At 38.1% G+C, this 24,730-nt stretch overlaps 1 protein-coding gene across 5 annotated transcripts in view; it reads right to left on the minus strand.

Annotated features, from left to right (window-relative positions):
* The window catches only part of LOC149790609 (microtubule-actin cross-linking factor 1, isoforms 6/7-like), a 376,630-nt gene that overhangs the window by 270,469 nt on the left and 81,431 nt on the right, over nt 1-24,730 (minus strand). For all 5 annotated transcript variants that reach the window (XM_089972718.1, XM_089972715.1, XM_089972716.1 and 2 more), the window contains exons 3-4: nt 15,075-15,203; nt 13,086-13,136 (exon numbers count right to left, since the gene is read on the minus strand). In XM_089972718.1, coding sequence (XP_089828844.1) covers nt 13,086-13,136; nt 15,075-15,203 — 180 coding nt within the window. The remainder of the gene's footprint in view (nt 1-13,085; nt 13,137-15,074; nt 15,204-24,730) is intronic.

Here is a 24,730-nt window from a genome sequence, read left to right on the forward strand (position 1 = left end):
TTCAATGACGACTAAAGTTAACAGAGAGGATAGATAGATAGATAGATAGATAGATAGATAGAGAGATAAATAGATAGATATATAATGAGAGAGAGTATCTTGCAAACTGTGTAGCATGTTGAATCGAGTAAATGACTAAGATGTCCACAATACTTTATATATATATATACTTATCTATAAGACAGACAAGAAACAATGATCTATTCAACCAAGATGTGAAGACAAATCTGTCAAATGTACAGAAACATGGAGTAATAACACACTCATTTCATATAAATTTCAACATATCAACTAAATTTCTGTTCTTAATCTCATATAATGAGACACGTTTAGTTTAGTTTAGCTGCATTCTATTTTCTGAATAGATGATTAAATTCCACTCCATGTTTCAGTAAGAAAACTTGCTTAAATTCATTAGAATATTTCATATAATTTTTAATCCTGGGCTGAAACTGACTTAATGAAAGTTATCAATTACTGCCTGCATGAATATTGCCTCTAGTATAAACTTGTTTAACAGCAATATATACACACTCTCTCAAAGAAGATTTATGCTGTACTTGTCATCAATAGCTCTTTACACCTGTATGTATATACAAGTGATAAGACAGTAACAAGTACTAGTATGATTTATGATTTTTGGACTGCTTTAATACAATAATGCTTTAATACAATAATGATGCATAACATCTGCCTATCAAGTCAGTAATGTCAATATGCATTAGACTGTGCATACTGTGTTACCTATCAAGTCAGTAATGTCAATATGCATTAGACTGTGCATACTGTTAAATATGTTACCTATCAAGTCAGTAATGTCAATATGCATTAGACTGCACATACTGTTAAATGTTACATTTCAAGTCAGTAATGACTTGATAGGTAATATATTTAACAGTGTGTGCAGCCTAGTACCATCAAAACCAACAAAAATTGAAATAGTACTTGTATACAATCATTTTGTCTATAAGAAAAATAGACATCTGAGTCATTCATTTATAAAACCATTTCTAACTTACATGTATAACTGATTAATTATGAAATTTATTACATTTCACTTTAAGCTAGGCTGAGAATGACTGGATTTTCCAAAATAAGTAATTTTGTTAATTCATCAGAGTGGAATACAGGATATATTTTTCAATGCCACATCAGTAACATTATAACCAATACATCAGTTATATGCCTGTTTGGTCTAGTTGTAAGTATGGCCACCTTGCATGCAGATGAACAAATTCAAATCCCACAATGTGCATAGTCTGGTGTTTTATACTTTAAACAGCTTTAAGTCTGGAACAGGGGATAGATGAAGATTTAAACTGAAACAAAATCAATCGGAGAAATCACAACCAATGGGTTGTTAAAGTACAGGACTACTGTAGCAATGGGACCATAAATGGGTTGTTACAGAGCAGGACTATTGTAGCAATGGGACCATAAATGGGTTGTTACAGTGCAGGACTAATGTAGCAATGGGACCATAAATGGGTTGTTACAGTGCAGGACTATTGTAGCAATGGGACCATAAATGGGTTGTTACAGTGCAGAACTATTGTAGCAATGGGACCATAAATGGGTTGTTACAGTACATGACTATTGTAGCAATGGGACCATAAATGGGTTGTTACAGTGCAGGACTATTGTAGCAATGGGACCATAAATGGGTTGTTACAGTGCAGAACTATTGTAGCAATGGGACCATAAATGGGTTGTTACAGTGCAGAACTATTGTAGCAATGGGACCATAAATGGGTTGTTACAGTGCATGACTATTGTAGCAATGGGATCATAAATGGGTTGTTACAGTGCAGGACTACTGTAGCAATGGGACCATTATATTGAGGAACTATATAATGAGGGAATGTTACAACAAATTACCATTATAGTGCTGGAAGAATCTAAACATTAGCAAATAAGACAACCAAACAATTGTAGGTTTTTTGTCAATATTCTTGTGGCTGTATTTTAAAGGCAGAACAGATTCATGGATTTCAAATAACAAATATCTCCTCTTGGTTTAAAAATCAAATCCGTCGTCAGTGCCCCCAGGTGGCCAAAAGGTCTAAGGCGCTTGCCTATACAGATCAATTACACATCTAACCTCTACCTGTTGTGTATAGCTTGTCATGTTCCTGAAGAATGATGTTAAAGCCACAAAACACAAATCCCTCATCAGTGTTGGACCCACTCTATTAGTGAAGGCAGAGTGTATTGTCTGTCATAGCATTTTAAAGGGTTAAAATCTAATCAGAGTACAATTTTTCAATGAGAGAAAGCATTGTTATGCACTCTGCTGGTGTACTTAAGATAACTAATAGGACAATTCTCAACAATGTAGTCAAGGGTGCACCCCAGTGAGGGCAGGTTACACATTGCAGTGCCAATTTAAAACAATCTAGATACAACACTACTCATACAAAGACAATTCTGTGCCAAGTTTTAAATCTGCATTGTGCTTGCTTGGTCTAAAATGATTACTGTATTATTCCAAGTCCACGACAGCTGTGTCTAAAATGATTACTGTATTACTCCAAGTCCAAGACTGCTGTGTCTAAAATGATTAATGTATTACTCCAAGTCCAAGACTGCTGTGTCTAAAATAATTACTGTATTACTCCAAGTCCATGACTGCTGTGTCTAAAATGATTACTGTTTTCCACCCAATGAGTCCATGACTGCTGTTGTCTAAAATGATTATTGTCTTACTCCAATTTGTCCATGATTGCTGTGTCAAAAATGATTCCTTTATTACTCCAACAAGTCAATGATTGATGTGTCTAAAATGATTGCTGTATTAGTCCAAGCAGTCCATGTTTGCTGTGTCTAAAATGATTAACTTCTTGTTCCAATGAGTCCATGTCTGCTGTGTCTAAAATGACCACCTTCTTACTCCAATGAGTCCATGTCTGCTCTGTCTAAAATGGTCACCTTCTTACTCCAATGAGTCCATGATTGCTGTGTCTAAAATGATTAACTTCTTGTTCCAATGAGTCCATGTCTGCTGTGTCTAAAATGGTCACCTTCTTACTCCAATGAGTCCATGTTTGCTGTGTCTAAAATGATTAACTTCTTGTTCCAATGAGTCCATGTCTGCTGTGTCTAAAATGACCACCTTCTTACTCCAATGAGTCCATGTTTGCTGTGTCTAAAATGACCACCTTCTTACTCCAATGAGTCCATGTCTGCTGTGTCTAAAATGGTCACCTTCTTACTCCAATGAGTCCATGTTTGCTGTGTCTAAAATGATTAACTTCTTATTTCAATGAGTCCATGTCTGCTGTGTCTAAAATGACCACCTTCTTACTCCAATGAGTCCATGTCTGCTGTGTCTAAAATGATCACCTTCTTACTCCAATGAGTCCATGTTTGCTGTGTCTAAAATGAATAACTTCTTGTTCCAATGAGTCCATGTCTGCTGTGTCTAAAATGGTCACCTTCTTACTCCAATGAGTCCATGTTTGCTGTGTCTAAAATGGTCACCTTCTTACTCCAATGAGTCCATGTTTGCTGTGTCTAAAATGATCACCTTCTTACTCCAATGAGTCCATGTTTGCTGTGTCTAAAATGAATAACTTCTTGTTCCAATGAGTCCATGTCTGCTGTGTCTAAAATGGTCACCTTCTTACTCCAATGAGTCCATGTCTGCTGTGTCTAAAATGGTCACCTTCTTACTCCAATGAGTCCATGTTTGCTGTGTCTAAAATGATTAACTTCTTGTTCCAATGAGTCCATGTCTGCTGTATCTAAAATGACCACCTTCTTACTCCAATGAGTCCATGTTTGCTGTGTCTAAAATGACCACCTTCTTACTCCAATGAGTCCATGTCTGCTGTGTCTAAAATGACCACCTTCTTACTCCAATGAGTCCATGTCTGCTGTGTCTAAAATGATCACCTTCTTACTCCAATGAGTCCATGTTTGCTGTGTCTAAAATGAATAACTTCTTGTTCCAATGAGTCCATGTCTGCTGTGTCTAAAATGGTCACCTTCTTACTCCAATGAGTCCATGTTTGCTGTGTCTAAAATGGTCACCTTCTTACTCCAATGAGTCCATGTTTGCTGTGTCTAAAATGATCACCTTCTTACTCCAATGAGTCCATGTTTGCTGTGTCTAAAATGAATAACTTCTTGTTCCAATGAGTCCATGTCTGCTGTGTCTAAAATGGTCACCTTCTTACTCCAATGAGTCCATGTCTGCTGTGTCTAAAATGGTCACCTTCTTACTCCAATGAGTCCATGTTTGCTGTGTCTAAAATGATTAACTTCTTGTTCCAATGAGTCCATGTCTGCTGTGTCTAAAATGACCACCTTCTTACTCCAATGAGTCCATGTTTGCTGTGTCTAAAATGATTAACTTCTTGTTCCAATGAGTCCATGTCTGCTGTGTCTAAAATGGTCACCTTCTTACTCCAATGAGTCCATGTTTGCTGTGTCTAAAATGATCACCTTCTTACTCCAATGAGTCCATGTCTGCTGTGTCTAAAATGAATAACTTCTTGTTCCAATGAGTCCATGTCTGCTGTGTCTAAAATGGTCACCTTCTTACTCCAATGAGTCCATGTCTGCTGTGTCTAAAATGGTCACCTTCTTACTCCAATGAGTCCATGTTTGCTGTGTCTAAAATGATTAACTTCTTGTTCCAATGAGTCAATGTCTGCTGTGTCTAAAATGGTCACCTTCTTACTCCAATGAGTCCATTTTTGCTGTGTCTAAAATGATTAACTTCTTGTTCCAATGAGTCCATGTCTGCTGTGTCTAAAATGACCACCTTCTTACTCCAATGAGTCCATGTCTGCTGTGTCTAAAATGGTCACCTTCTTACTCCAATGAGTCCATGTTTGCTGTGTCTAAAATGATTAACTTCTTGTTTCAATGAGTCCATGTCTGCTGTGTCTAAAATGGTCACCTTCTTACTCCAATGAGTCCATTTTTGCTGTGTCTAAAATGATTAACTTCTTGTTCCAATGAGTCCATGTCTGCTGTGTCTAAAATGACCACCTTCTTACTCCAATGAGTCCATGTTTGCTGTGTCTAAAATGACCACCTTCTTACTCCAATGAGTCCATGTCTGCTGTGTCTAAAATGGTCACCTTCTTACTCCAATGAGTCCATGTTTGCTGTGTCTAAAATGATTAACTTCTTGTTTCAATGAGTCCATGTCTGCTGTGTCTAAAATGACCACCTTCTTACTCCAATGAGTCCATTCTGCTGTGTCTAAAATGGTCACCTTCTTACTCCAATGAGTCCATGTTTGCTGTGTCTAAAATGAATAACTTCTTGTTCCAATGAGTCCATGTCTGCTGTGTCTAAAATGGTCACCTTCTTACTCCAATGAGTCCATGTTTGCTGTGTCTAAAATGGTCACCTTCTTACTCCAATGAGTCCATGTTTGCTGTGTCTAAAATGATCACCTTCTTACTCCAATGAGTCCATGTTTGCTGTGTCTAAAATGAATAACTTCTTGTTCCAATGAGTCCATGTCTGCTGTGTCTAAAATGGTCACCTTCTTACGCCAATGAGTCCATGTCTGCTGTGTCTAAAATGGTCACCTTCTTACTCCAATGAGTCCATGTTTGCTGTGTCTAAAATGATTAACTTCTTGTTCCAATGAGTCCATGTCTGCTGTGTCTAAAATGACCACCTTCTTACTCCAATGAGTCCATGTTTGCTGTGTCTAAAATGACCACCTTCTTACTCCAATGAGTCCATGTCTGCTGTGTCTAAAATGACCACCTTCTTATTCCAATGAGTCCATGTCTGCTGTGTCTAAAATGACCACCTTCTTACTCCAATGAGTCCATGTTTGCTGTGTCTAAAATGAATAACTTCTTGTTCCAATGAGTCCATGTCTGCTGTGTCTAAAATGGTCACCTTACTCCAATGAGTCCATGTTTGCTGTGTCTAAAATGGTCACCTTCTTACTCCAATGAGTCCATGTTTGCTGTGTCTAAAATGATCACCTTCTTACTCCAATGAGTCCATGTTTGCTGTGTCTAAAATGAATAACTTCTTGTTCCAATGAGTCCATGTCTGCTGTGTCTAAAATGGTCACCTTCTTACTCCAATGAGTCCATGTCTGCTGTGTCTAAAATGGTCACCTTCTTACTCCAATGAGTCCATGTTTGCTGTGTCTAAAATGATTAACTTCTTGTTCCAATGAGTCCATGTCTGCTGTGTCTAAAATGGTCACCTTCTTACTCCAATGAGTCCATTTTTGCTGTATCTAAAATGATTAACTTCTTGTTCCAATGAGTCCATGTCTGCTGTGTCTAAAATGACCACCTTCTTACTCCAATGAGTCCATGTCTGCTGTGTCTAAAATGGTCACCTTCTTACTCCAATGAGTCCATTTTTGCTGTGTCTAAAATGATTAGCTTCTTGTTCCAATGAGTCCATGTCTGCTGTGTCTAAAATGACCACCTTCTTACTCCAATGAGTCCATGTTTGCTGTGTCTAAAATGACCACCTTCTTACTCCAATGAGTCCATGTCTGCTGTGTCTAAAATGGTCACCTTCTTACTCCAATGAGTCCATGTTTGCTGTGTCTAAAATGATTAACTTCTTGTTTCAATGAGTCCATGTCTGCTGTGTCTAAAATGACCACCTTCTTACTCCAATGAGTCCATGTCTGCTGTGTCTAAAATGATCACCTTCTTACTCCAATGAGTCCATGTTTGCTGTGTCTAAAATGAATAACTTCTTGTTCCAATGAGTCCATGTCTGCTGTGTCTAAAATGGTCACCTTCTTACTCCAATGAGTCCATGTTTGCTGTGTCTAAAATGGTCACCTTCTTACTCCAATGAGTCCATGTTTGCTGTGTCTAAAATGATCACCTTCTTACTCCAATGAGTCCATGTTTGCTGTGTCTAAAATGAATAACTTCTTGTTCCAATGAGTCCATGTCTGCTGTGTCTAAAATGGTCACCTTCTTACTCCAATGAGTCTATGTCTGCTGTGTCTAAAATGGTCACCTTCTTACTCCAATGAGTCCATGTTTGCTGTGTCTAAAATGATTAACTTCTTGTTCCAATGAGTCCATGTCTGCTGTGTCTAAAATGACCACCTTCTTACTCCAATGAGTCCATGTTTGCTGTGTCTAAAATGATTAACTTCTTGTTCCAATGAGTCCATGTCTGCTGTGTCTAAAATGACCACCTTCTTACTCCAATGAGTCCATGTTTGCTGTGTCTAAAATGACCACCTTCTTACTCCAATGAGTCCATGTCTGCTGTGTCTAAAATGGTCACCTTCTTACTCCAATGAGTCCATGTCTGCTGTGTCTAAAATGGTCACCTTCTTACTCCAATGAGTCCATGTTTGCTGTGTCTAAAATGATTAACTTCTTGTTCCAATGAGTCCATGTCTGCTGTGTCTAAAATGGTCACCTTCTTACTCCAATGAGTCCATTTTTGCTGTATCTAAAATGATTAACTTCTTGTTCCAATGAGTCCATGTCTGCTGTGTCTAAAATGACCACCTTCTTACTCCCAATGAGTCCATGTCTGCTGTGTCTAAAATGGTCACCTTCTTACTCCAATGAGTCCATTTTTGCTGTGTCTAAAATGATTAGCTTCTTGTTCCAATGAGTCCATGTCTGCTGTGTCTAAAATGACCACCTTCTTACTCCAATCAGTCCATGTTTGCTGTGTCTAAAATGACCACCTTCTTACTCCAATGAGTCCATGTCTGCTGTGTCTAAAATGGTCACCTTCTTACTCCAATGAGTCCATGTTTGCTGTGTCTAAAATGATTAACTTCTTGTTCCAATGAGTCCATGTCTTCTGTGTCTAAAATGACCACCTTCTTACTCCAATGAGTCCATGTCTGCTGTGTCTAAAATGATCACCTTCTTACTCCAATGAGTCCATGTTTGCTGTGTCTAAAATGAATAACTTCTTGTTCCAATGAGTCCATGTCTGCTGTGTCTAAAATGGTCACCTTCTTACTCCAATGAGTCCATGTTTGCTGTGTCTAAAATGATTAACTTCTTGTTCCAATGAGTCCATGTCTGCTGTGTCTAAAATGACCACCTTCTTACTCCAATGAGTCCATGTCTGCTGTGTCTAAAATGGTCACCTTCTTACTCCAATGAGTCCATGTTTGCTGTGTCTAAAATGATTAACTTCTTGTTTCAATGAGTCCATGTCTGCTGTGTCTAAAATGTCACCTTCTTACTCCAATGAGTCCATTTTTGCTGTGTCTAAAATGATTAACTTCTTGTTCCAATGAGTCCATGTCTGCTGTGTCTAAAATGACCACCTTCTTACTCCAATGAGTCCATGTTTGCTGTGTCTAAATGACCACCTTCTTACTCCAATGAGTCCATGTCTGCTGTGTCTAAAATGGTCACCTTCTTACTCCAATGAGTCCATTTTGCTGTGTCTAAAATGATTAACTTCTTGTTTCAATGAGTCCATGTCTGCTGTGTCTAAAATGACCACCTTCTTACTCCAATGAGTCCATTCTGCTGTGTCTAAAATGGGTCACCTTCTTACTCCAATGAGTCCATGTTTGCTGTGTCTAAAATGAATAACTTCTTGTTCCAATGAGTCCATTTGCTGTGTCTAAAATGGGTCACCTTCTTACTCCAATGAGTCCATGTCTGCTGTGTCTAAAATGGTCACCTTCTTACTCCAATGAGTCCATGTTTGCTGTGTCTAAAATGATCACCTTCTTATCCAATGAGTCCATGTTTGCTGTGTCTAAAATGAATAACTTCTTGTTCCAATGAGTCCATGTCTGCTGTGTCTAAAATGGTCCACCTTCTTACTCCAATGAGTCCATGGTCTGCTGTGTCTAAATGGTCACCTTCTTACTCCAATGAGTCCATGTTTGCTGTGTCTAAAATGATTAACTTCTTGTTCCAATGAGTCCATGTACTGCTGAGTCTAAAACTGACCACCTTCTTACTCCAATGAGTCCATGTTTGCTTGTGTCTAAAATGACCACCTTACTCCAATGAGTCCATGTCTGCTGTGTCTAAAATGACCACCTTCTTATTCCAATGAGTCCATGTCTGCTGTGTCTAAAATGACCACCTTCTTACTCCAATGAGTCCATGTTTGCTGTGTCTAAAATGAATAACTTCTTGTTCCAATGAGTCCATGTCTGCTGTGTCTAAAATGGTCACCTTACTCCAATGAGTCCATGTTTGCTGTGTCTAAAATGGTCACCTTCTTACTCCAATGAGTCCATGTTTGCTGTGTCTAAAATGATCACCTTCTTACTCCAATGAGTCCATGTTTGCTGTGTCTAAAATGAATAACTTCTTGTTCCAATGAGTCCATGTCTGCTGTGTCTAAAATGGTCACCTTCTTACTCCAATGAGTCCATGTCTGCTGTGTCTAAAATGGTCACCTTCTTACTCCAATGAGTCCATGTTTGCTGTGTCTAAAATGATTAACTTCTTGTTCCAATGAGTCCATGTCTGCTGTGTCTAAAATGGTCACCTTCTTACTCCAATGAGTCCATTTTTGCTGTATCTAAAATGATTAACTTCTTGTTCCAATGAGTCCATGTCTGCTGTGTCTAAAATGACCACCTTCTTACTCCAATGAGTCCATGTCTGCTGTGTCTAAAATGGTCACCTTCTTACTCCAATGAGTCCATTTTTGCTGTGTCTAAAATGATTAGCTTCTTGTTCCAATGAGTCCATGTCTGCTGTGTCTAAAATGACCACCTTCTTACTCCAATGAGTCCATGTTTGCTGTGTCTAAAATGACCACCTTCTTACTCCAATGAGTCCATGTCTGCTGTGTCTAAAATGGTCACCTTCTTACTCCAATGAGTCCATGTTTGCTGTGTCTAAAATGATTAACTTCTTGTTTCAATGAGTCCATGTCTGCTGTGTCTAAAATGACCACCTTCTTACTCCAATGAGTCCATGTCTGCTGTGTCTAAAATGATCACCTTCTTACTCCAATGAGTCCATGTTTGCTGTGTCTAAAATGAATAACTTCTTGTTCCAATGAGTCCATGTCTGCTGTGTCTAAAATGGTCACCTTCTTACTCCAATGAGTCCATGTTTGCTGTGTCTAAAATGGTCACCTTCTTACTCCAATGAGTCCATGTTTGCTGTGTCTAAAATGATCACCTTCTTACTCCAATGAGTCCATGTTTGCTGTGTCTAAAATGAATAACTTCTTGTTCCAATGAGTCCATGTCTGCTGTGTCTAAAATGGTCACCTTCTTACTCCAATGAGTCTATGTCTGCTGTGTCTAAAATGGTCACCTTCTTACTCCAATGAGTCCATGTTTGCTGTGTCTAAAATGATTAACTTCTTGTTCCAATGAGTCCATGTCTGCTGTGTCTAAAATGACCACCTTCTTACTCCAATGAGTCCATGTTTGCTGTGTCTAAAATGATTAACTTCTTGTTCCAATGAGTCCATGTCTGCTGTGTCTAAAATGACCACCTTCTTACTCCAATGAGTCCATGTTTGCTGTGTCTAAAATGACCACCTTCTTACTCCAATGAGTCCATGTCTGCTGTGTCTAAAATGGTCACCTTCTTACTCCAATGAGTCCATGTCTGCTGTGTCTAAAATGGTCACCTTCTTACTCCAATGAGTCCATGTTTGCTGTGTCTAAAATGATTAACTTCTTGTTCCAATGAGTCCATGTCTGCTGTGTCTAAAATGGTCACCTTCTTACTCCAATGAGTCCATTTTTGCTGTATCTAAAATGATTAACTTCTTGTTCCAATGAGTCCATGTCTGCTGTGTCTAAAATGACCACCTTCTTACTCCAATGAGTCCATGTCTGCTGTGTCTAAAATGGTCACCTTCTTACTCCAATGAGTCCATTTTTGCTGTGTCTAAAATGATTAGCTTCTTGTTCCAATGAGTCCATGTCTGCTGTGTCTAAAATGACCACCTTCTTACTCCAATCAGTCCATGTTTGCTGTGTCTAAAATGACCACCTTCTTACTCCAATGAGTCCATGTCTGCTGTGTCTAAAATGGTCACCTTCTTACTCCAATGAGTCCATGTTTGCTGTGTCTAAAATGATTAACTTCTTGTTCCAATGAGTCCATGTCTTCTGTGTCTAAAATGACCACCTTCTTACTCCAATGAGTCCATGTCTGCTGTGTCTAAAATGATCACCTTCTTACTCCAATGAGTCCATGTTTGCTGTGTCTAAAATGAATAACTTCTTGTTCCAATGAGTCCATGTCTGCTGTGTCTAAAATGGTCACCTTCTTACTCCAATGAGTCCATGTTTGCTGTGTCTAAAATGGTCACCTTCTTACTCCAATGAGTCCATGTTTGCTGTGTCTAAAATGATCACCTTCTTACTCCAATGAGTCCATGTTTGCTGTGTCTAAAATGAATAACTTCTTGTTCCAATGAGTCCATGTCTGCTGTGTCTAAAATGGTCACCTTCTTACTCCAATGAGTCTATGTCTGCTGTGTCTAAAATGGTCACCTTCTTACTCCAATGAGTCCATGTTTGCTGTGTCTAAAATGATTAACTTCTTGTTCCAATGAGTCCATGTCTGCTGTGTCTAAAATGACCACCTTCTTACTCCAATGAGTCCATGTTTGCTGTGTCTAAAATGATTAACTTCTTGTTCCAATGAGTCCATGTCTGCTGTGTCTAAAATGACCACCTTCTTACTCCAATGAGTCCATGTTTGCTGTGTCTAAAATGACCACCTTCTTACTCCAATGAGTCCATGTCTGCTGTGTCTAAAATGGTCACCTTCTTACTCCAATGAGTCCATGTTTGCTGTGTCTAAAATGATTAACTTCTTGTTTCAATGAGTCCATGTCTGCTGTGTCTAAAATGACCACCTTCTTACTCCAATGAGTCCATGTCTGCTGTGTCTAAAATGACCACCTTCTTACTCCAATGAGTCCATGTTTGCTGTGTCTAAAATGAATAACTTCTTGTTCCAATGAGTCCATGTCTGCTGTGTCTAAAATGGTCACCTTCTTACTCCAATGAGTCCATGTTTGCTGTGTCTAAAATGGTCACCTTCTTACTCCAATGAGTCCATGTCTGCTGTGTCTAAAATGATCACCTTCTTACTCCAATGAGTCCATGTTTTCTGTGTCTAAAATGAATAACTTCTTGTTCCAATGAGTCCATGTCTGCTGTGTCTAAAATGACCACCTTCTTACTCCAATGAGTCCATGTCTGCTGTGTCTAAAATGATCACCTTCTTACTCCAATGAGTCCATGTTTGCTGTGTCTAAAATGATCACCTTCTTACTCCAATGAGTCCATGTTTGCTGTGTCTAAAATGATTAACTTCTTGTTCCAATGAGTCCATGTCTGCTGTGTCTAAAATGATCACATTCGTACTCCAATGAGTCCATGTCTGCTGTGTCTAAAATGATCACCTTCTTACTCCAATGAGTCTATGTTTGCTGTGTCTGAAATGATTAACTTCTTGCTCCAATGAGTCCATGATTGCTGTGTCAAAAATGATTATTTTCTTACTCCAAACAGTCAATGCTTGCGGTGTCTAAAATGATTACTGCTTTACTCCAATACATCCAAGCTGGCTGTGTCTAAAATAATTACTTTCTTTCTCCAACATGTCAATGCTTGCTGTGTCTAAAATAACTACTTTCTTTCTCCAACATGTCAAATCTTTACCTCTGAAAACTTTGTCCAATGGTATGCTCCCCCCCCCCCCCCAACAGTTAGCAGCAACAATGGATTGACATTTTAGCTTCTGTTGCACCATTCAACAGTTAATGCTCTTGTTGTTTTGGGTTTGACACCATTTTTCAGTGCAAGATAAGCTGCGCATAGCAGACTAACTGGTGGAAACAAGAACCAGGGAAAACCCTGGTTAGAACCAACTACCCATGGGAAGCTAGTGGCAAGCTTTTTCTCATGCCCACACTGGCAGAGCCCGAGACTTGAACCCAAGCGCCAGAGGTGAGATATCAGTGATCAGTAAAGGCAAGCACTCTAGACCACTCTGCCACCTGGAGCCCTAAATGTTTAAATAAAATGTGATGTGGGAAATCTGTGTATTGAGATGCATGGAATTCTGGGTATCTTATCATCAAGAAAATAATAACACATCAAAATAACAAGACAGAAAACCAAGAAAGTTATGCCTCACCTCTAAAACCCTGTATTCAGTTTCAAGTCCCTTAACTTCTTTTGTGTCTCCCTGGAAAAAAAGGAAAGCTTGAAATTGGATGCTGGAAATAAATAATAAGAATGCCCTACTTTATCTAAAAACTTAAGGATATTGTCGAAACAAGCAAACTAAAGATCTCTGTGCAGAACCAGTAATTAATTCTCTTAAAAATCCTCCTAAAGAATCAATTGCGATGACTAAATGATAAACAAAACTTAAAAACAATAATGGTCGTCCACAAAATGGTTACCATCCCTGCTGCCAAATGAAAAATTGTTAATTGGGTGGATCAAGTACTGCCTAAAATAGCCGATAACACTGCAAAACATAGATGAAAGTTTTCTTATCTATGATCTTGCAAAGATCTCGTTACAATGAACCTATGTACATAATAGTTGGATCATCAATAGTTGTAATTCAGTAAAAACCCTATTAATCATCTATAATTTTCTGAAGAAAAGAACTACAAATACGTGAACTCTTTTATTCAAATAAACAAAGTTGCTGCAAAAGATTTTACCAGAAAAAAATTATATTGCTGATCAAGAGCAAATACTCTAATAAAAATAACTACTGATATTAAAAATCATATAAGATCGTTTGAGATTATGTCTAAAATTTCTATTTTTTCCTATAAAAAATGTGCAAGCTTTTGTGTATCTTAAAGTCATTTCACTACAACCTTTCTATGGACTGCACAAATAAATAATTCCTGCTCATTAAGTTTTGAAACTTGACAAATTATTTCAATCTTCTGTTTGCTAACACTCACAAAAAGACAAAAATTAATTGCCTCATTTAATAAATTTCATTTGAAATGAACAAACATGTAAGAACCTCTACATCCTCACTATGCACTAAAATATCCTACATCCCAACTAAGCAGTAAGATCCTCTACATCCCCACTATGCACTAAAATATCCTACATCCCAACTAAGCAGTAAGATCCTCTACATCCCCACTATGCACTAAAATATCCTACATCCCAACTAAGCAGTAAGATCCTCTACATCCCCACTATGCACTAAAATATCCTACATCCCAACTAAGCAGTAAGAACCTCTACATCCCCACTATGCACTAATATCCTCTACTTCCCCACAAATGCGTTAAGATCCTCTACACCTGCGCTATGCACTATGACCCTCTATATCCCACTATGCAATAAGATCTGCTACATCCCACTTTGCACTAAGATCCTCTACATACCGACTATGTACTAAGACCCTCTAAATCCCCACAATGCACTAAGATCCTTTACATCCTGACAATGCACTAAGATCCTTTACATCCCCACAATGCACTAAGATCCTCTACATCCTCACTATGCAGTAAGATCCTCTACATCCCCACAATGCACTAAGATCCTCTACATCCCCACAATGCACCAAGATCATTTACATCCCCACAATGCACTAAGATCCTCTACATCCTCACTATGCACTAAGATCCTCTACCCCCTCCCACTATGCATCAAGATCATCTACATCCTCACTATGTACGAAGATCTTCTACATCCCCACAATGCACTAAGATCCTCTACATCCCCACTGTGTACTAAGATCCTCTACCACCACCCCCACTATGCATCAAGATCCTCTACATCCTCACTATGTACTAAGATCTTCTACATCCCCACTATGCATCAAGATCCTCTACAGCCTCACTATGTACGAAGATCTACATCCCCACAATGCACTAAGGTCCTCTACATCCCCACTGTGTACTAAGATCCTCTACCCGCCCCCCCCCCCACTATGCATCAAGATCCTCTACATCCTCACTATGTACAAAAATCCTCTACATCCTCACTATGCAATAATATCTTCTACATACCGGCGATTAACTGATGATCTGCATCCGCACATTGCACTGAGATCTTCTACATCCCCGCTATGCACGCTAAATTTAAATAATTGGAACAAGCAATAGGAGAAAGAAACAATAAAAAAGGAGAGGGAACTGACCTTGGATCTGCATATTTCATCCACGTTCCTCTTGAGTGTATTGACTTTCTCGGACTCTTCTTGTAATTTCTCCAATTCCTGCTGAACTCCTCGGTAGTTGTGTCGAAATGGGATTTTCTGCACCGTCTCCTGAATTTCAAAATTAAATATATTTAACAATGTGCAACACAATGATGCACAATAAGTAGGTCACGTAATCCAACTCTTGAAATGACAATACTGTACTACTGAGGGTCACAAGATGTTAAAATTATTTTTTTGTCGCTGATATGTTTTACATTTTTGAGCATTCCATATATTATTTCGAAGGAATGGCTCGCACACAGACCTTATTAAACTCAAAATATATGCAAAGTAATGTCGCTACCATTTTTGTCGCTTACTCGGTTCGTGTAAATTACGTTAACTTTGAAAACCACGCCGACAACTAGTGTTATCAATCAAATGGCACTTCATTAAGTGTCCTCCATTTAATGATATTTCACACTGATCGTTTAATTGTTCCAACAGCCTTTTCATACAAAACTCACCAAGCGACAGCCATGAAATGTAGGTCACAGCAACCTTCTATTACTACTAGAAACATCTATTATGTTGTATGGTTTATTCCACTGAAACGTATTCATCGTATATTCTATATAAAAAAACTATGTTTAAAATGGTATGTTGTTGTTCTTCTTGTTTTAAAAAGAAAAAAAAAAACTGTGAATAACCCAAGCTTCAATCAAGATACAATCTGGAAGTTTTGTCATTAATCGGAAAAAAAGAAAAAAATAATAACTGCCATTGCATATACATGTATATTGTTTAATGAATGACAAGTACACATCACACACCAACAGAACGTTCAATTTGGGGGGTGATTTGACCGAAATTACATATTCTTGCGATGGTAAAGGGTGAGAGAAAAAAAGTAGAAGTGTGTGTGTGTGTGTGTGTGTGTGTGTGTGTGTGTGTGTGTGATTTTATTGTAACGTAGCTTTAACAATGTTACAGTCATATCGCTACGATGCATACAGTGTGCCAGTTTATAATGATGTCTAGCACTGGGGCATCATGCCGCAGACATGAAGCATGATGTCCCACCCAGTCACATTATCCTGGCACCAGGTCGACCAGTCCTAACACTAACCTCTTAATGTTGAGCGCCAAGTGAGGCAGCTGATAGTACCAAGTAGAAGTGATAACAATAGTTTTCGTGTCATAGTCCAAGCATCTGAGCACCAACAAAATCAAGAAAATCAACTCATCACAAGCCTTTACATTCGTCAACACTTCCAAAGCACTGCCACCCCAACATATCTAATATTTCATATTTACAACGCACAACCCCACGCTCTCTCTCTCTCAAACACACACACACACACACACACACAGAGGAATAGCATGCATCTCCTCTCCTACCATAATAAAGATGATTGTTTATTAAAAATAGTAATGACCTCTTCTAAAAATAATGAGGCTAGTCAAATTACATATTTTCTAATAACGGTCATTACATATAATGCTAAGTCCAACACAATCCATGTGAAAACTGCTCCAAAGCATTTTGCAATATGCTGCATCCAGCAGTAAGTAAACAAATAAACGCATCTTTCAATGCAGACGATGATATGCGCCATGTTTCACAGTAATCAATAAAAACAAATAGACAAAAAATATATGACAGGTTGTGTTTATAAGATTCTGTCTTCAGTTTCAGGCCGAAAAAAAAAGGATACAAACTCTCCAAAAAAATATATAAAATAAAATAAACAAAAACGAGTCATTTGTTGATATGCAGATCTTCAGGTGATAGCTAAAACATTTACCAAGTTTCTTGGCGATCCCCTTAAAAACGAAGACCAGTTACGCTCACAAGACACGAACTAGATGACAGTAGAACTAGCTGCGAGACAAAATGGGTCATAACTTCAATAAATACCGCAGCAAACTGCTGGTACGCTAATTCGGGTTGTGCACATAATATGTAACAATTTTACAGCAATCCATCATAAACTAAGAATAGTTGCGTTCACACGAATCTTCAGTTGCATGTCTTAAGGGACTAAACTATCACAAACTGCGGGAGCAAAGTGGTTTGTCGAGATGCATATGTTCACATGATAACCAAGACTTGTATTACAAACCCATTGAAAACAGGACTGGCTCACTTGATTTTGCAAAGCAAACCATTTAACTGCAGGACAAACTGGAAAAACTCGTAAAAAATTGCGGGGGTAAAGCGATTTGTAGAAGTGATTTCATGTGATGACAATACTATTGTTCAAGTTTCATGACAAACCATCATAAACTGCGACACTTGTTAAATTCCAATAATTATTTGACGTACAGAAAGGCGGACACAAGGACCTTTAAATATCCCCTTTTCTAAATATAAATACAATAACTTTTAATGACGCATCAGGATCAATTGAGCTAAACTGTAACATAACCGTTGGTCGGGACACAGCTGTTTGTTTAAACACGTGTATATGTTTAAATATGTCAGATACCTCCGTCAATCAATACACGTTTTTATTACTTCTTAAATTTCAACTTTTATATTAAGCTGTAATAGATAAAAACAGTTCCTTGAAATCGGAGACTGAATTGTTTACCAATTTCCAGTTGGATTCCTCTTTCTAACCAAACGATAGTGTCATATTACACACTGACAGGTTGTTATCCAAGTTGAAACTCGACCACGGGACAAGTACGGTTCAGTAACGAAGATATACGTACGCATAGGAAAAGCCAAATTATATTCCAAGTGCCCACCGAAATCTGTCAAAATGAATATTCCCTTGTGATACTGATTCGTTTTCGGTCTGAACCGATTTTCAAAGAGAATCCTGGATTACCGAAACCGGTTTTTGAACAAAAAGCCTGCCGCCGTGTGGTCTTATAAAAATACACATTATTGTTAAGGACACTCGCGTTATGTATTTATTAACTTTTGCAATAAATATTCTCCTTTCCTGCTTTATATGCTTCGAATAAGTAATTGTACAGTCAGATTACATCACGGTTTTCTGCAATTTCTTTATCGGCTCAAAATATGTCTACAGGCCGAGACACGGTAATTTTAGTGAACACAGAAATTGCAGCAAATCGTACAACAATCGGACTCAGCGATGACTAAATCACAGTAGATAATGCTGGAAAATGAATATTTATTGCAGACTTTTTTTTAAATCAATCTGATTGATGTAGTTAATATTAACCTCCAATATCGCGAGCCTTCTGTACTGGCTCTTGAATTTGCCCTTGCCCAAGTAACCATTTTCGTCTAGAACTTGCTCCGAACACTGAGTCTACATTTCTTCTTCCCTTACGATGCTTTGGAAATAAATATAGCAGTGTTCTGCTAAGATTCCACGTTCTCATCATTACATTTTCTATCAGTGATAATCGACGTTGTGCTCTCGACTGGTGTCGTTGACAATCAAACCAGTAAGACATTTGTGTCAACCAATGATATTGATCGTCGCATGGTTCTTTGGCAAAGAGTGCGATCAATTCAATCAGTCTACAATCAACCATAACTATCGTTTTGTCTTTATTTTCTTGGGTCTCTTTTATGCTCCCAAGGGCGCTATGGAGGGAATTGTTTCTACTCCAATGATGAAAACTAGGAGTCTGTAAGCGTACCCACGGTCCACTTTGTAGAAACCTTACGCAAAGTCACCTCTTCTTGCAAGAGGTTTGTGGGTTGGCGGATTGTACCTTCTTTCAAGGTGTCCGCTTAATCTGGTTCTCGTTATCTAGAGGTTGACCACCCTTGTTGTTATTGCCCGGTTCGAGTAAATATAAATGTAAGTGGTGAAACTTATAGGTGGAATAGATAGAGATCTGAGCAGATATATAGAACAGACCAACACGAGCCCTATACATGTAAACAACAATTCAATCAATTACATAAAACAACAGTGAGAATTCATTACATCAGGGATGTACTCTGCTTCTAGAAATAAACCTTTCACCGAATTACAAAGAATACAAATATATTAAAATAAAGTAGCCGATCTGTTTTACTGATGGATTTAGTTCATCCCAGGATCAAGTGAACAATCGATGTCAATGCCTTGTACAAATGCATAACCTGCTTCTCCGTTCACTCCACTTCCACTGTAGCTGTTCAATCGACCTCCGTCTGTCTTGCCTCTTTCGGTCCTCAACGCTATGCGTAACACGTAGATTCACAGATACCTGGATCTCAGCATAAGTACGTCTCACTATACGTCTCAGGATACGTCTCAGAAGTAATACGTCATAGGCTACGTCTCAAAGATAATACGTCGCAGGATACGTCTCAGATAATACGTCAGAGGATACGTCTCTGAGATAATACGTCGCAGAAGCTATTCTCACCCTTTGAGCTTTCAGCGTACCTCACTTCTACCGCCAAATTTGTTCGTCGGTTTTTCTCGACAACAGTTTTACGAGAGAATTTCTACCAAATTTACTCTCGGAGTCTTTTTATACTTGTTTTCTCTTGCAGAAAAGCTTAGACTGATTAAAATTTTCGATGTGGCGATATTAAAACGAGGAAATTTAGTGTGGGAAACACGCCCCTTATTTAGCGTAACCAATCAGAATCAAATATATCTGCCGCCTTTTTCCAGAGGCGCCAAAGTCGAGAGTCAACTTGACCTTGTAGTTTGAGTAACAGTGTTCTGCGATCTTTCAATCTTGACATTTACACCATGGAACTGAAGTTAGCTTTTGTCTCCACCAGTATTCTGTTGGCTAAATAAACGAATGCTTAATTAAAAATGAAATTCTCCCCTCGAAAAGACATTACCGATCATGGCAGTATGGCGATTTAATACGCGCCTGTCCCCATAAATCTAAGTAATTGTTCTCTGGTCTCAAACTAATATGTTCTTCAGAGATCGCCAGAAATTTGCCCCTTCAAAGAGTCAATGGGGCAAGAGCGAGGACTAATATCAACCTTGCTTATGGGATAGACCCCGCTGACCTTACCAACAAGGATGTCAATAAATAATAACTGTGAAGTTTCATAGCAGGTTGTGGAGCGTAAGACTATCGCCAACTCAATACCGCACGTGCTTCTTGCAACATTCAACCTAAACCGGGAAATAACTATCCACTGATCTCGAACAAAAACAGGTAGTTAAGTAGTATGCAAAATGAACGAGCAAACCAAAACAAACAAATAAAAAGGTAAAATATTTTCAAACAAACAAAAATTTAAAAATTGCAAAGTAGTTTTTAATGGAAAACGTATTTTAAACTACAGCATGTCGATTATCTTAAGCACGAGTATTTCGCAGAAAACTATGTTTCACCTGCCTCCGTATTCTTGTCGGCGTAACTCGTGGGTATCTGACTTGTATAAACTTGTATAAACATTCATACAAAATCTAAACGTTGTTGACAATAACGTTAAGGTAGCATGACATAAACAAACAAATTTAAACATTGTTGACCATAATGTTTAATTAAGCATGATAGACAAACATGAACAATGTTCATAACAACGCATAAACCTTAAACCTATATCGTATAGGAAATTTTCTTTCAATTCAGCAAATGGTTTAAGAAATGTGACTTTTAAAAAACTTAACAAAACTTTAACGCTATTACATAACGAAATGCATTTTGTTCTTAAGAAGGCAGGACATTAGTTGCTATGATATGAACATATAATCTTTAAACCCACATACATTTTATACCAAAGTTTCAGTTCAGTGTAGCAGTAAATGTAAAAGATATGAGACTTTCAAAACCTTTAACACAAAACTGTAACAATGTTCACAACTATGAACCAGACTTTCTGCTGAAAATGGCAAGATACGCAAGCCAGGAACTCCTAGCAAATCGGCATTACTGTGTAAACTTCAGACTCGTATGTAAATATTTGTGGTTTACAAAAACTTTAACGCATACTTTAAACATTGTTCATCACGATGCCCGAGTAGGCAAGACAAAAAGTCATATCATATCATATGGCATAAGCTGTAGAATTAAGAGTGAAAGTTTCACTCGAATGCAACACCAGATAAATAAAAAAAAGACATGTGACTTACAAAAGCTCCTACACTATTGACGATGACGACGACGACGACGGAGATGTGCTTCCTATATCTCACCAGGCTTAAGGAAGTGAAAAAATGTTTTAATCGATAGTCTGCTATTATGATAAGAAAATGTCAAAGGTAAAACTAGTCTATTTTTAAAATGCTTCCTCTAAACCAGAGAAACAGGTGGGAGGGTGGATTTTTAACGTAGCTAATATTTTTTCAGTCATATCGCTACGATGTCTGCAGTGTGGCAGTTTATAGTGATGTCCAGCACTGGGGCATCATGCCGCAGATGCCGCAGACATGTAGCATGATGTCCCACCTACTCACATTATCCTGACACCAGGCCGAGCAGTCCTAACACTAACCTCTTAATGCTGAGTGCCTAGCGAAGCAGCTGTTAGTACCATTTTTGTAAGTCTTTGGTATGGTTCGGCCGGGGATCGAACCCACAACCTCCCGTTTCCGAGACGGACGTTCTAACCACTAGGCCATCGGATCGGTAAAGAAACATTAGTAATGATTGAATGAAATTGCGCCAAAATGTAGTGGATTCCATCACCAATATGATCCAAGTGAAGTCTCAGGTAAGAAACATGGGCCATATCTCAATACAATTTTATCTAAAATTAACGAAACTCGCTCTGGACATGGGTCTTTTTAATGTGAATCCTCATGCCTACGTTTTTTAAACCAAGTCAAACAGGGGTCATAATTCCGTTAACGTTAAGTTTTCATGGGGAAAAAAGTTGAAAATTAAACATGACTCGGATTTTATTTATATTAAATACCACAAAACTTTTTTTCGCATGATTGACCATGGAGTAAATATTTATTACTAGAAGCAAGAACAATTTAGCCCACATTATCTCCACCATGATTAACAAACGTGCGGTGAATAGTGTCCATCCATACTAGGTCTTGTGGAACATCAAATCTGTGTAGAAACACTTGGTGAAAGTTGAGTTTCAGATTACGTTCAGTTTTTATTGAAAGCTGTCCTAACAAAATCTGTACGGTCACCTGCTAGTTCATTCTCAAAATAAGTAATTTTGAGAACACACACACACACACACACTTTTTTCCTCTCTCTCTCTCTCTCTCTCTCTCCCTCCATTTATAGTGCTGCCTATGGTCATATTGAAAGATTCCGTTAAGTCCGTTAAATGTTATTAAATGGAAATAAAATTGTAATCCACAGAACATTCTCGAGTGAAAATCTGAGGAAATAATTACATTCAGTTTTGTTTGAAAATTGTGAAAATCAAAATATGGGGTTTTCTATTCTAGACCTACAATACAGGAATTCAATGGACAATTTTGACGTGGTAACATAATTCATCCACAAATTAAGAACAAATTCAAACAGTGACTATGATAATGTTAAAGTTTGTTTCTACAGTGAACATTAAATATGAATTGCATTTGTTGAGTTTGGTTTTAGTTTAACGCCATTTCTAACACATGATAGGCATTATATCATTGTTAGAAAACAAAATATTGATGCAATCAAACGGCAAAGTGGGGCCAAAACTCCATTCAATTCTACTGGAAAATATCAAAGTCAAACAGGGACCAACACTCCAATCAATTTCATTGGAAAATAGCATTGTGAAACTGACCCACAATTTAATTAAGATATCGTGCGGAACGAAATTCATGACGGAAGGGATGCGATATGATGGGACGACCATAAATAACACTGTATGCGCCATATATATATATATATATATATATATATATATATATATATATATATATATATATATATATATATATATATATAAGAATAAACCAGATTCAGCCTGAAGTATACGCATGGATACTTTTAATTGCGATAAGACGGCGTTGACCTTTAGTCGTATGGTGTTTTTACGAAACTAGCCAACGGCTTTACTTCAATCAGGTACTGTATACTGTATCATTAGGTACTTGTCTAGGTTACAATTAAATACAACACAAATTAAATGCTTGTGCCTGGAATTTTCGCTTTTCATTATAACCCAGTTCGTTGCCATCAAGTTATTCATTTATACTTGACTTTGGAAGCTCTCCCTATGATCTAGCTATCCGACAGTTCATTTCAAATATATTGTTGTTTTTCTTTACCAGACAACACCAGATTCACTCTGTAATGAAATAAATATTCATAATCGACCAATAAGGGCAGTGTTGCAGCCTCTAAAATTGAAGAATCTTCGATGTCCTTTCCAAACCGCCAAACAAAACTGGCTGTAGCCTGGAGCTACATCTATCGAGAGAAAAGTGATATTCCCTTTGCAGACCATAAGAACAATTTTTTCCTTCGCTTTCATCATAGAACATCTCTGTGCAATATATTTACTTTTGATACCTAGAAATTTCTATACGAGTACTTCCCCCTCCCCCTCGACGGCTCGTTTCCCTAAGAGCACTTCCCACTCACCCAAGACGGCTCATTCCCTACGAGCACTTCCCACTCACACACAACGGCTTATTTCCCTACGAGCACTTCCCACTCATCGATTACGGCTCGTTTCCATAAGAGCACTTCCCATTCCACTTTTACGGCTCATTTTCATACAAGTGCTTCCTACTCCTCCTTGTCGGCTTATTTACATACGAGCAATTCCCACTCCCAGACGACGGCTCATTTCCCTACAAGTGCTTTTTACTCCTCCATGACGGCTTATTTACATACGAGCACTTCCCACTCCCCCATGACGGCTTATTTCCATAGAAGAGCTTCCTACTCCTCCTTGACGGCTTATTTACATATGAGCACTTCCCACGCCCTTATGAAGGTTCATTTCTAGTAATCAATAATAGAATTTTAGAACTGAGATAAATGACAACTTCGCACTACAGCATAATGATTTGTTTTTACCTAGGATTCTTCTCATATTTAATGTAAGAAATGTACAGGCAGGAATCGATTTGTCAATCCAACTCTTGGTTTTACCAGATAGAAAAATGCCAACTTCAGTAGCTGAAATATTTTAAAAGTAAAATTACTTATGAATAATTCATAATTTGATACCCACAAGTCACCTGATTGATATGCTTTAGTCAACAAAATTTAAAGATATGCAAGTCAGGAAATCTTTATCAGTCGATAAATAATACTGACATAAAAATATTAACCTGTGCGAAGAATTAGAAAAAAGTCCTAACAATACTTAGTGCCTCATTGATTTAAAAGAAAATTTAGGAAACTATTTTAGGATTATATCATGTTATCATCATCATCTGACAACAACAATAACAACAGCAATAATAACAATAACATCCACTGTGAGTCCGGGGTTGTAGAATAGGCCCGACGCGTCCTTGCTGCATGTCTAGGAGGCGATACAATGCGGGAAACCTCTTTGCTTTGGGTTGCGATCCGTTTCAACGGAGTAAAGGATCCTGGCAGTCGAGTAAACGGGAGACCATGATGCCAGACAATTCGTTGGCATCTGCTGCTTACTAGACGGGTGGTTTGATGGACCCGGTCTCGATAAATCTGCCTGCCACGCGGAGCACTTGGAAATCTTTTTAACTTGATTTTCTTGCCTTCTCTTTACCGTATTTTCCCTGTATCTCTCTCGATACCACCTTTGTTCCAACATTTTCATCAATTTGACTCTTTCTTTTCCCTCCTCA

This window comes from Sinohyriopsis cumingii, chromosome 10 (genome assembly GCF_028554795.1).
Source record: "Sinohyriopsis cumingii isolate HCF-2022 chromosome 10, ASM2855479v2, whole genome shotgun sequence".
In the NCBI taxonomy this organism is placed as follows: Eukaryota; Metazoa; Mollusca; class Bivalvia; order Unionida; family Unionidae; genus Sinohyriopsis; species Sinohyriopsis cumingii.